At 52.8% G+C, this 13,346-nt stretch overlaps 1 protein-coding gene across 2 annotated transcripts in view; it reads left to right on the plus strand.

Moving 5' to 3' along the window:
* The first annotated feature begins 5,054 nt into the window (after positions 1 to 5,054).
* HOMER3 (homer scaffold protein 3) overlaps positions 5,055 to 13,346 on the plus strand; it is a 28,085-nt gene continuing 19,793 nt past the window's right edge. Inside the window, exon 1 of one of the 2 annotated variants that reach the window (XM_059869740.1) lies at positions 5,055 to 5,559. In XM_059869740.1, coding sequence (XP_059725723.1) covers positions 5,555 to 5,559 — 5 coding nt within the window. In that variant the 5' untranslated portion in view covers positions 5,055 to 5,554. The remainder of the gene's footprint in view (positions 5,560 to 13,346) is intronic. The other variant, XM_059869739.1, reaches the window with a different exon arrangement.

Consider the following 13,346-nt stretch of genomic DNA (forward strand, 5'->3'; position numbering starts at 1 on the left):
CCCTGTCCCTGTCCCCTCTGCCCCTGTCCCCTGTCCCTGTCCCCTCTGTCCCTGTCCCCTGCCCCTGTCCCTTCTGTCCCTGTCCCCATCCTGTCTCTGTCCCTTTCCTGTCCCCATCCTGTCCCCTCTGTCCCTCCCCAGCAGTGACAATCGCACTCTGCTGCCACCTCTGTCCCTGTCCCTCTGGCTGTCCCTGTCCCCATCCCTGTCCCTGTCCCCATCCCTGTCCCTGTGTCCCCTGTCCCTGTCCCCATCCCTGTCCCTCTCTCTGTCCCTGTCCCTCTGTCCCATCCCTGTCCCTCTCTCTGTCCCTCTGTCCCATCCCTGTCCCTCTGTCTGTCCCTGTCCCTCTGTCCCTGTCCCTTCCCTGTCCCATCCCTATCCCTCTGTTTGTCCCTGTCCCCCCTGTCCCTTTCCTGTCCCCTCTGTCCCTGTCCCTCTGTCCCATCCCTGTCCCTCTGTCTGTCCCTGTGTCCCCTATCCCTTTCCTGTCCCCTTTGTCCCTGTCCCCTCTGTCCCTGTCCCTTTCCTGTCCCTCTGTCCCATCCCTGTCCCTCTGTCCCTGTCCCCTCTCTCTGTCCCTGTGTCCCCTGTCCCTCTCTCTGTCCTTCTGTCCCATCCCTGTCCCTTCTGTCTGTCCCTGTGTCCTCTGTCCCTTTCCTGTCCCCTCTGTCCCTGTCCCTCTGTCCCATCCCTGTCCCCTCTCTCTGTCCCTGTGTCCCCTGTCCCTCTCTCTGTCCCTCTGTCCCATCCCTGTCCCTCTGTCTGTCCCTGTGTCCCCTGTCCCCCCTGTCCCATCCCTGTCCCTTTCCTGTCCCCTCTGTCCCTGTCCCTCTGTCTGTCCCAGCCCCCCCAATTAGGGCAGCCCCTCCTGCCCCTCCCCCCACTCAGAGCTCTCATTAACGACCTGCCCTAATTAAGCCGGGCTAATTACACCGGGGGGGGGGGGGAGGGGCTGCTGCAGCCGGGGCTGAGCCTGGGGCTGCCAGAAATTCCAAATATTGGTCCTGAAATTCCAAATATTGGCTCCAAAATTCCAAATATTGGCTCCGAAATTCCAAATATTGGCTTGAAATTCCAAATATTGGCTCCAGAAATTCCAAATATTGGCCCTGAAATTCCAAATATTGGCTCTGAAATTCCAAATATTGGCTCTGAAATTCCAAATATTGGCTTGAAATTCCAAATATTGGCTCCGAAATTCCAAATATTGGCTCCGAAATTCCAAATATTGGCCCAGAAATTCCAAATATTGGCCCTGAAATTCCAAATATTGGCTTGAAATTCCAAATATTGACCCTGAAATTCCAAATATTGGCTCTGAAATTCCAAATATTGGCTTGAAATTCCAAATATTGGCCCTGAAATTCGGAATATTGGCTCTGAAATTCCAAATATTGGCTCCAAAATTCCAAATATTGGTCCTGAAATTCCAAATATTGGCCCTAAAATTCCAAATATTGGCTTGAAATTCCAAATATTGGCTTGAAATTCCAAATATTGGCTCTGAAATTCCAAATATTGGCCCTGAAATTCCAAATATTGACTCTGAAATTCCAAATATTGGCCCTGAAATTCCAAATATTGGCTTGAAATTCCAAATATTGTCTCTGAAATTGGAAATATTTCATGTAAACTGCTGGTTTGGGAGTAATTATTGATCAAAAATCAGGAATCTCCTCATTAACATCGTTAACAGGAGTTCAATATTAGCAGATAAATCAATATTTTCTATTTGCAGGGTTGATCAAGAACTCCTCATAGATATCAATATATTATATTATTTATTAATAACTCCTTCAAAAGTCTTGGAAAGAAAAGTTTTGTGACCTTTTAACTATGGCAGGAATCAAAGAAATAATAGAAATAAAGAAATAATACATTTTTGGACAGAGAAAAATGTGAAAAAAATCAAATTAGGACCAAAAAAAAATGGGGAAAATTATTTTAAAAGGCTAAAAAAAATGAAAAAATGGGGGGAAAAATGAGAAAAAAAGAGAAAAAAAAGAGAAGAAATGGATCTGCAGGCTCTGGTGAGCGAGGAATAATTTAAAAATAATACCTGCAATAATGTAAAATCCATTTCATTCGCTGTAAATCAGGATTGCAGCAGCCCCAGGGGCTCGGGGCCCTTAATGAGTTGCTTTAATCAGAGGCTGGGAGGGGAATTTGGGGATTTTTGGTGCTAATTTCTGCCTCCTTTCGGGTGGGTTTGTGTCCTTGGGACAGGAGAGCGGCTCAGGCTGGTCTGGAGTTGGGTTTGGGGGGAAAAAAGGGAATTTTGGGGTTAAAAGCAGCAGAATTTGGGGTTTGTTGGGGTTTGTGTGCTCTGGGAGGAGATGGGGGAGTCCAAATTTCAGTGGTTTAAATGTAAATATGCAAATGTTGAAATTTAAATGCTACAATAATGCTAATGGTTTAATTTAAATATGAAATGAATTCCAAATTAACGCTGAAGCCATCGGTGTTCAGTGTGAGCTGCAGTGTGAGAGGGGGGTTGGGGCTGGACAGGGACAGCAGGGACAGGGACAGGGACAGGGATGGGGACAGCAGGGACAGGGACAGCAGGGACAGGGACAGGGACAGGGACAGCAGGGACAGGGACAGGGACAGCAGGGACAGGGACAGGGACAGGGACAGCAGGGACAGGGATGGGGACAGCAGGGACAGCAGGGACAGGGACAGCAGGGACAGCAGGGACAGGGACAGCAGGGACAGGGACAGCAGGGACAGGGACAGGGACAGCAGGGACAGGGATGGGGACAGCAGGGACAGGGACAGGGATGGGGACAGCAGGGACAACAGGGACAGCAGGGACAGGGACAGGGATGGGGACAGCAGGGACAGCAGGGACAGGGATGGGGACAGGGACAGCAGGGACAGGGATGGGGACAGGGATGGGGACAGCAGGGACAGGGACAGCAGGGACAGGGACAGGGACAGCAGGGACAGGGACAGGGACAGGGACAGGGACAGCAGGGACAGGGACAGGGACAGCAGGGACAGGGACAGCAGGGACAGGGACAGGGACAGGGATGGGGACAGGGATGGGGACAGCAGGGACAACAGGGACAGCAGGGACAGGGACAGGGATGGGGACAGCAGGGACAGCAGGGACAGGGATGGGGACAGGGACAGCAGGGACAGGGATGGGGACAGGGATGGGGACAGCAGGGACAGGGACAGCAGGGACAGGGACAGGGACAGCAGGGACAGGGACAGGGACAGGGACAGGGACAGCAGGGACAGGGACAGGGACAGCAGGGACAGGGACAGCAGGGACAGGGACAGGGACAGGGATGGGGACAGGGATGGGGACAGCAGGGACAGGGACAGCAGGGACAGGGACAGGGACAGGGACAGCAGGGACAGGGACAGCAGGGACAGGGACAGGGACAGGGATGGGGATGGGGACAGGGACAGCAGGGACAGGGACAGCAGGGACAGGGATAGGGACAGGGATGGGGACAGGGATGGGGACAGGGACAGGGACAGGGATGGGGACAGCAGGGACAGGGATGGGGACAGGGATGGGGACAGGGACAGCAGGGACAGGGATGGGGACAGGGTGACAGGGATGGGGACAGGGGTGACACCTGGCACAGGGGAAACAGCGCAGGACAGGGAGGAGAGGAAAGGGGGGGGAGGGTCACACCCGGGTTATCACACCCGGGTTATCACACCCGGGTTATCACACCCGGGTTATCACATTGAGTTATCACACCCGGGTTATCACACCTGGTTATCACACCCGCGTTATCACACCCGGGTTATCACACCCGGGTTATCACACCCGGGTTATCACACCTGGTTATCACACCCGGGTTATCACACCCGGGTTATCACACCTGGGTTATCACACCCGGGTTATCACACCTGGGTTATCACACCCGGGTTATCACACCCGGGTTATCGCACCCGGGTTATCACACCGGGTTATCACACCTGGGTTATCACACTGGGTTATCACACCGGGTTATCACACCCGGGTTATCACACCCGGGTTATCACACCCGGGTTATCACACCCGGGTTATCACACCTGGGTTATCACACCCGGGTTATCACACCCGGGTTATCACACCTGGGTTATCACACTGGGTTATCACACCGGGTTATCACACCCGGGTTATCACACTGGGTTATCACACCCGGGTTATCACACCCGGGTTATCACACTGGGTTATCACACCCGGGTTATCACACCTGGGTTATCACCCCCGGGTTATCACACCCGGGTTATCACACCTGGGTTATCACACCTGGGTTATCACACCCGGGTTATCACACCTGGGTTATCACACCCGGGTTATCACACTGGGTTATCACACCCAGGTTCGTGCTGCGGGGGTGGAATTCCGGATTCCAGGGGTGAGGAGGATTTGGGGGCACAGAGGATTTGGGGCACGGAGAACCCCAAGGATTCCGGGTTTTTGTGGTGCAGACCCTTCCAGGGGTCAGAGCTCCGGTCCCCGGTGGCCCCGAGCCGCTGTCCCGGCAGGTGGTGGCAGCCGGGGGTGGCACCGAGCCGCTGTCCCGGCAGGTGGTGGCAGCCGGGGGTGGCACCGAGCCGCTGTCCCGGCAGGTGGTGGCAGCCGAGGGTGGCACCGAGCCGCTGTCCCGGCAGGTGGTGGCAGCCGGGGGTGGCACCGAGCCGCTGTCCCGGCAGGTGGTGGCAGCCGGGGGTGGCACCGAGCCGCTGTCCCGGCAGGTGGTGGCAGCCGAGGGTGGCACCGAGCCGCTGTCCCGGCAGGTGGTGGCAGCCGGGGGTGGCACCGAGCCGCTGTCCCGGCAGGTGGTGGCAGCCGGGGGTGGCACCGAGCCGCTGTCCCGGCAGGTGGTGGCAGCCGAGGGTGGCACCGAGCCGCTGTCCCGGCAGGTGGTGCTGCCGGCGCCGCGAATAAAGTCGGGAGAAGAAAAGCGGCCAAACGTGAGAGGGATGGGGCGGCGGGAGCGGGGAGGGAGCGGGTAGGGAGCGGCAGGGAGCGGGCAGGACCGGGCAAGAACGGGCCAGCAGCGGCAGGGAGCGGGCAGAGACCGGGCAGGAGGGGCAGAGACCGGGCAGGACCGGACAAGAGCGGACCGGGAGAGGGCAGCGAAGAGCTCGGGCGGCGGGGGAGAGGCTCGGTGCGGGGGGAGGCTCGGCTCGGAGCGGCACCGGCCCCATCCAGCCGCTCCCTGCCGGGCTGGAACGGAACGAGCGAGCCGGGGAGCAGCGGGCGGAGAAGCGCCGGGGCCACTCCCGGTGCCGGTGCCGCTCCCGAAGCCACTCCCGGTCCTGGAGCCTCTCCCGAAGCCACTCCCGGTCCTGGAGCCTCTCCCGGTGCCACTCCCGGTGCCGGTGCCGATCGCGGTGCTGATCCCGGTGCCGCTCCCGGTGCTTCTCCCGGTGCCGCGGAGCTGCAGCAGCTGCAGCAGCAGCAACGCTTCAAAGTGAAATTCCGGAGGAAATTTAAAGAGCATCCGGATCCGGAGAGAGACAGAAAGAAAGAGGAAGAGGAGAAGGAGGAGGAAGAGGAGGAGGAGGCGGCGGGAGAGGAGCGGAACCGGCGGGCATGGGGTGAGAGCCGCGGCCGCTGTTCTTGCTCCGCTTTTGTTCTTCCTTCGCTTATTTCGTTGTTCATCGCTTCTCAGGCAGCCAGGACAGCAATTCAAGGGTTAAATCGCTTTTTTTTCCCGTGCTGCCAGCTGGAAAGTTTCGCCTCGCCTTTTATTTTTGGGGCAGGGAAGTGGGGAAGGGCGAGTTGCTGCAAGTTCTTTCCATGAATTCCCGTGGAAGGGAAAACTCCGGGCTCTGTGCAAGCCGACCCGGCCGGGCTGGAGCGGGGCCGTGCCCAGAAACTTTCGGGAGAGTTAAAAATTCCGATTTTTGTCGGGTTTGTTGCGGCTCTGGCTGCAGGAAAATGGATCCCGGCTGTGGGTTGGGGGTGGGAGCTGCTGGAAACTGCCCCGGGCTCGGTGCGCGACCCCCGCGAATTCTGCGGAGGGGATTTGGGGTTGGGGGTTAGGAATTTTGGGGTTTGGGATTTAGGGTTTGGGAATTTTGGGGTTTGGGATTTGGGGTTTGGGAATTTTGGGGTTTGGGATTTGGGGTTTGGAATTTTGGGGTTTGGGATTTGGGGTTGGGAATTTTGGGGTTTGGGATTTGGGGTTTGGGAATTTTGGGGTTTGGGATTTAGGGTTTGGGAATTTTGGGGTTTGGGATTTGGGGTTTGAAATTTAAAATTTTGGGATTTGAAATTTTGGGCTTTGGAATTTTGGTGCTGGGGTTTTAATGTTGGGGTATTGGGATATGGGATTTTGGGATTTGGAATTTTGGGGTTTGGGATGTTGGTGTTGGGGTTTTGATGTTGGGGGTTTGGAATTTTGGGGTTTGGGATTTTGAGGTTTGGAATTTTAGGGGTTGGGGTTTGGGGGTTTGGGATTTTGGTGTTGGGATTTCAGGGGTTTAGTGTTGGGGGGTTGGGATTTTGGTGTTTGGGATTTTGGAATTTGAAATTTCGGGGTTTGGAATTTTAGGGGTTGGAATTTTGGTTGTTGGGATTTTGATGTTTGGAATTTTGGGATTTGAAATTTCAGGGTTTGGAATTTTAGGGGTCGGATTTTTGCTGTTGGGGTTTTGGGGTTTGGGATTTTCGTGTTGGGATTTCAGGGGTTTGGAGATTGGGATTTTGGCGTTTGGAATTTTAGTTTTTGGCATTTGGAATTTTGGTTTTTGATGTTTAGGATTTGGGGTTTGGAATTTCACGATTTGGAATTTTGGCTGTTGGGGTTTGGCATTTAGGATTTGAGATTCTGCTGCAGGGATGTGGCTCTGGGTCCGGTGGATTTTGGCAGATTTTGGCGGATTTTGGCAGATTTTGGTGGATTTTGGCAGATTTTGGTGGATTTTGGCAGATTTTGGTGGATTTTGGCAGATTTTGGCAGGGACAGGAGCTCAGGGCGGGCTCTGCTCCATGTCCCCGATCTCTCTCTGTTGGGAATTTCGTGTGCAGCCGAGTCTGGAGGAATCCTGGCAGATCCTTCCCTCCCAGCTGGGCTTTGGGATAAATCACATTCCCCTTCTGAACATTTCCCATCCTCCTTTAAAAAATTATTCTATTTTCCTTTTTAAAAATTCCCCCTTTCTTTTATTTATTTTTTTTAAATTTCCAGCAGAATTTCCATAACTGTGGAATTCCCCCAGAATTTCCATAACTCTGAAATCTCGACAGGATTTCCATAATTCCTCTGGAATCCCAGCAGGATTTCCATAAATCACAATTTCCATAACAAAGGAGATTTAAAAATCGCCTTCAGGGAGCTGATTTGAGTCTAAATTATTTATATTCATATCTTTAAATCTCCATTTCTTTAATTCTCATTTTCTCGTGGCTGGATGGATTTTCTGGGATGTTTGAAGAATTCCTGAGCTGCAGCCTGGCTTTGATTTTTAAATTTTAATTGCTAAATTAAATTTTAAATGTTTAAATCTGAATTCCATCGCGGCGGTGTTTGTGTCCCGGAGCAGGAGGAGGAAAAGGGACACCCAGGAGGCTCCAGAATTCCAGAAAAATCCATTTATTTGGGGTTTAAAGGGCCCTGGGGGGGGTGTGACCTTGCTGGGGGCTGTCCCTGATCTGGAGCAGCTGCCCTGGGAATCTCCTGGGAATGGGGGAGAGCTGGATCCGATTCCTGGAGCTCCTCCCCAAGGTCACAGCCTGGGAACCCTCCTGGGGAGGGGGAAATCCTGGTTTGGGATCCAAACCTTGTCCCAGAAACCCCAAATCCTGATTTGGGATCCAAACCTTGTCCCCAAAACCCCCAAATCCTGATTTGGAACCCAAACCTTGTCCCAAAAACCTCCAAATCCTGATTTGGGATCCAAACCTTGTCCCAAAAACCTCCAAATCCTGATTTGGGATCCAGACCTTGTCCCAAAAATCCCCAAATCCTGATTTGGGATCCAAACCTTGTCCCCAAAAACCCCAAATCCTGGTTTGGGATCCAAACCTTGTCCCAAAAATCCCCAAATCCTGATTTGGGATCCAAACCTTGTCCCAAAACCCCAAATCCTGATTTGGAACCCAAACCTTGTCCCAAAAACCCCAAATCCTGGTTTGGGATCCAAACCTTGTCCCCAGAACCCCAAATCCTGGTTTGGGATCCAAGCCTTGTCCCAAAAACCCCAAATCCTGATTTGGGATCCAAACCTTGTCCCCAGAACCCCAAATCCTGATTTGGAACCCAAACCTTGTCCCAGAAACCCCAAATCCTGGTTTGGGATCCAGACCTTGTCCCAAAACCCCCAAATCCTGGTTTAGGATCCAAACCTTGTCCCCAGAACCCCAAATCCATCTTCCCAAACTTTATTCCCAAAGCCCTAAATCCAATTTTGGAACCCAAACCTTGTCCCCAAAGCACTTCTGCAGTTCAGTGTCCCGGGGAGGAATCGTGGAATATCCTGGGACATGGAATATCCTGGATTGAATTGTGGGATATCATGGGTTAAATTGTGGAATACCTTGGATTGAAATGTGGAATATCCTGAATTACACCATGAAATATCCTGAATTGTGGAATATCCTGGGTTGAAATGTGGAATATCCTGGGTTATGGAATGTGGAATATCCTGAATTAAACCATGAAATATCCTGAATTGTGGAATATCCTGGGTTAAATTGTGGAATATCCTGGGTTATGGAATGTGGAATATCCTGAATTAAACCATGAAATATCCTGAATTGTGGAATATCCTGGGTTATGGAATATCCTGGATGGACATGTGGAATATCCTGGGTTAAATTGTGGAATATCTTGGATGGAATTATGGAATATACAGGGTTAAATTGTGGAATATCCTGGGCTATGGGATATCCTGGGTTAAATGGTGGAATATCCTGGGCTATGGGATATCCTGGGTGGAATTGTGGAATATCCTGGGTTAAACTGTGGAATATCCTGGGTTATGGAATATCCTGGGTGGAAATGTGGAGTATCCTGGGTTATGGGATATCCTGGGTGGAAATGTGGAATATCCTGGGTTAAATTGTGGAATATCCTGGGCTATGGGATATCCTGGGTGGAAATGTGGAATATCCTGGGTTAAATGGTGGAATATCCTGGGCTATGGAATATCCTGGGCTATGGAATATCCAGGGTTAAATGGTGGAATATCCTGGGTTAAATTGTGGAATATCCTGGGTTATGGGATATCCTGGGTGGAAATGTGGAATATCCTGGGTTGAATGGTGGGATATCCTGGGTTATGGGATATCCTGGGTTAAATGGTGGAATATCCTGGGCTATGGAATATCCTGGGTTAAATGGTGGGGTATCCTGGGTTAAATGGTGGAATATCCTGGGCTATGGAATATCCTGGGTTATGGAATATCCTGGGTTGAAATGTGGAATATCCTGGGTTATGGGATATCCTGGGTGGAAATGTGGAATATCCTGGGTTAAGTGGTGGGATATCCTGGGTTATGGAATATCCTGGGTTAAATGGTGGGGTATCCTGGGTTAAATGGTGGGATATCCTGGGTTATGGAATATCCTGGGTTAAATGGTGGGATATCCTGGGTTAAATGGTGGGATATCCTGGGTTATGGGATATCCTGGGTTATGGAATATCCTGGGTTATGGGATATCCTGGGTTATGGAATATCCTGGGTTGAATGGTGGGATATCCTGGGCTATGGAATATCCTGGGTTATGGGATATCCTGGGTGGAAATGTGGGATATCCTGGGTTAAATGGTGGGATATCCTGGGCTATGGAATCTCCTGGGTGGAAAGGGATCAGCCAAGCCCAGCTCCAGGCCCTGCCTAGGACTGGGATCAGGGCTGGGGATTCTCCTGCACCCCCAGAGGCTCTGCAGGGGTTGGGACTGGGGGGAAGGCAGAGGGAAGGAGCTGGGGCTGACTTTATCAGCAGCACTGACAGACAGACAGCCAGCCAGACAGACAGATAGACAGCCAGCCAGCAGCTCCTGGGGCTGCTGAGGGGAGATAAAAGGAGAGCAGCCAGCCCTGGAGGAGGAGGAGGAGGAGGAGGAGGAGGAGGAGGAGCAGGGTTGGGCTCCCAGCCCCTCTCTGTGCCCCAGTTCTGCCTTTGGGTGCTGGGCTCAGCCCCGGCCTGGCCTGGGATTGCTGGGGGGATTCTCCTTCCTCAGGGATTGCTGGGGGGATTCTCCTTCCTCAGGGATTGCTGGGGGGATTCTCCCTCCTCAGGGATTGCTGGGGGGATTCTCCTTCCTCTGGGATTGCTGGGGGGATTCTCCCTCCTCAGGGATTGCTGGGGGGATTCTCCCTCCTCAGGGATTGCTGGGGGGATTCTCCCTCAGGGATTGCTGGGGGGATTCTCCCTCCTCAGGGATTGCTGGGGGGATTCTCCTTCCTCAGGGATTGCTGGGGGGATTCTCCTTCCTCAGGGATTGCTGGGGGGATTCTCCTTCCTCAGGGATTGCTGGGGGGATTCTCCTTCCTCAGGGATTGCTGGGGGAATTCTTCCTCCTCAGGGATTGCTGGGGGGATTCTCCCTCCTCAGGGATTGCTGGGGGGATTCTCCTTCCTCAGGGATTGCTGGGGGGATTCTCCCTCCTCAGGGATTGCTGGGGGGATTCTCCTTCCTCAGGGATTGCTGGGGGGATTCTCCCTCCTCAGGGATTGCTGGGGGGATTCTCCTTCCTCAGGGATTGCTGGGGGGATTCTCCTTCCTCAGGGATTGCTGGGGGGATTCTCCCTCCTCAGGGATTGCTGGGGGGATTCTCCCTCCTCAGGGATTGCTGGGGGGATTCTCCTTCCTCAGGGATTGCTGGGGGGATTCTCCTTCCTCAGGGATTGCTGGGGGGATTCTGCCTCCTCAGGGATTGCTGGGGGGATTCTCCTTCCTCAGGGATTGCTGGGGGGATTCTCCCTCCTCAGGGATTGCTGGGGGGATTCTCCCTCCTCAGGGATTGCTGGGGGGATTCTCCCTCCTCAGGGATTGCTGGGGGGATTCTCCTTCCTCAGGGATTGCTGGGGGGATTCTCCTTCCTCAGGGATTGCTGGGGGGATTCTCCCTCAGGGATTGCTGGGGGGATTTTCCCTCGGGGAGGGAGAGCCTGGCTCAGCCCCAGGCTGGGCTCTCAGCTGACTCAGCGTGGCCAGCGGCCAGGGCTGGGCTCATTCCTGTCCTGCTCACACTCATCCCTGTCCTGCTCACACTCATTTATTCCTGTCCTGTTCTCATTCCTGTCCTGCTCTCATTTCTGTCCCACTCACTCATTCCTGTCCTGCTCACACTCATTAATTCCTGTCCTGTTCACACTCACTCATTCCTGTCCTGCTCACACTCATTTAATCCTGTCCTGCTCACACTCATTCCTGTCCTGCTCTCATTTGTGTCCCCCTCACTCATCCCTGTCCTGCTCACACTCATTAATTCCTGTCCTGTTCACGCTCATTTTAATCCTGCTCACTCTCATTTCTGTCCTAATTCTCACTCTTTTTTTTTTTTGTCCTGTTCTCATTTCTGTCGTGTTCATGCTCATTTTAATCTTGCTCACTCTCACCCATTCCTGTCCCCTCACCCGTTCCTGTCCTGTCCCCTCACCCATTCCTGTCCCCTCCCCCGTTCCTGTCCCCTCACCCATTCCTGTCCTGTCCCCTCACCCATTCCTGTCCCCTCACCCGTTCCTGTCCTGTCCCCTCACCCATTCCTGTCCCCTCACCCGTTCCTGTCCTGTCCCCTCACCCGTTCCTGTCCCCTCACCCGTTCCTGTCCTGTCCCCTCAGCCATTCCTGTCCCCTCACCCATTCCTGTCCCCTCACCCGTTCCTGTCCTGTCCCCTCAGCCATTCCTGTCCCCTCACCCGTTCCTGTCCCCTCACTCGTCCCTGCCCTGCAGACCCCGCTCAGGGAGAGGCCCCTGAGGGTGGGAGGGCAGAGCCCAGCCCAGGACACTCGAGGACAGCGAGGACAGCGAGGACAGCCCGTGTGACACCCATGGCAGGGCACGGCAGCCCGTGTGACATTGTGGCTGGGCTGGCTGTGTGACATTGTGCAGGACAGCCTGTGTGACACTGTGGCAGGGCAGGACAGCTCGTGTGACACTGTGGCAGGACAGCCCGTGTGACACTGTGACAGGGCTGCTGGTGTGACACTGTGGCAGGACAGCCTGTGTGACACTGTGGCAGGGCAGGACAGCTCGTGTGACATTGTGACAGGACAGCCCGTGTGACATTGTGACAGGACAGCTCGTGTGACACTGTGGCAGGACAGCTCGTGTGACATTGTGGCTGGGCTGGCTGTGTGACACTGTGGCAGGACAGCCCGTGTGACATTGTGACAGGGCTGCTGGTGTGACATTGTGGCAGGACAGCTCGTGTGACATTGTGACAGGACAGCTGGTGTGACACTGTGACAGGGCTGCTGGTGTGACATTGTGGCCGGGCTGGCTCTGTCCTTGCCAGCCCCTGGCCCCTGCCGTGCCCGCTGCCCCCCGGGCTGTGCCTGGTGCCAGCGCTGGCCCCGCTCGGTGCCATCTGTCCCTCCTGGCACAGGGGTGCTGTGCCCTGGCCCGGTGTCACCGTGTCCCCAGCTCTCCTCGCCCCGCTGGGTCACTGCTGCTCTGCCCAGAGCCAGGACTGGGGGCACAGATCACAGATAACAAATCACAGATCACAGATAACAGATCACAAATCACAGATAACAAATCACAGATAACAGATAACAAATCACAGATCACAGATAACAGATCACAGATAACAGATCACAGATAACAAATCATAGATAACAGATCACAGATAACAGATAACAAATCACAGATAACAGATCACAGATAACAAATCACAGATCACAGATAACAGATAACAAATCACAGATAACAGATCACAGATAACAAATCACAAATCACAGATCACAGATAACAGATCACAAATCATAGATAACAAATCACAGATCACAGATAACAAATCACAGATAACAGATCACAAATAACAAATCATAGATAACAAATCACAAATCACAGATCACAAATCATAAATAACAGATAACAAATCACAGATCATAAATCACAGATAACAGATCACAGATAACAGATAACAAATCACAGATAACAAATCATAAATCACAGATAACAGATCACAGATAACAAGTCACAAATCACAGATCACAAATCACAGATAACAGATCACAAATCATAAATCACAGATAACAAATCACAAATCACAGATAACAGATCACAAATCATAAATCACAGATAACAAATCACAGATCACAGATAACAGATCACAGATAACAGATAACAAATCACAGATAACAAATCATAAATCACAGATAACATCACAGATAACAGATAACAAATCATAAATCACAGATAACAGAT

The sequence above is a fragment of the Haemorhous mexicanus genome, chromosome 29 (assembly GCF_027477595.1).
Source record: "Haemorhous mexicanus isolate bHaeMex1 chromosome 29, bHaeMex1.pri, whole genome shotgun sequence".
Classification (NCBI taxonomy): domain Eukaryota; kingdom Metazoa; phylum Chordata; class Aves; order Passeriformes; family Fringillidae; genus Haemorhous; species Haemorhous mexicanus.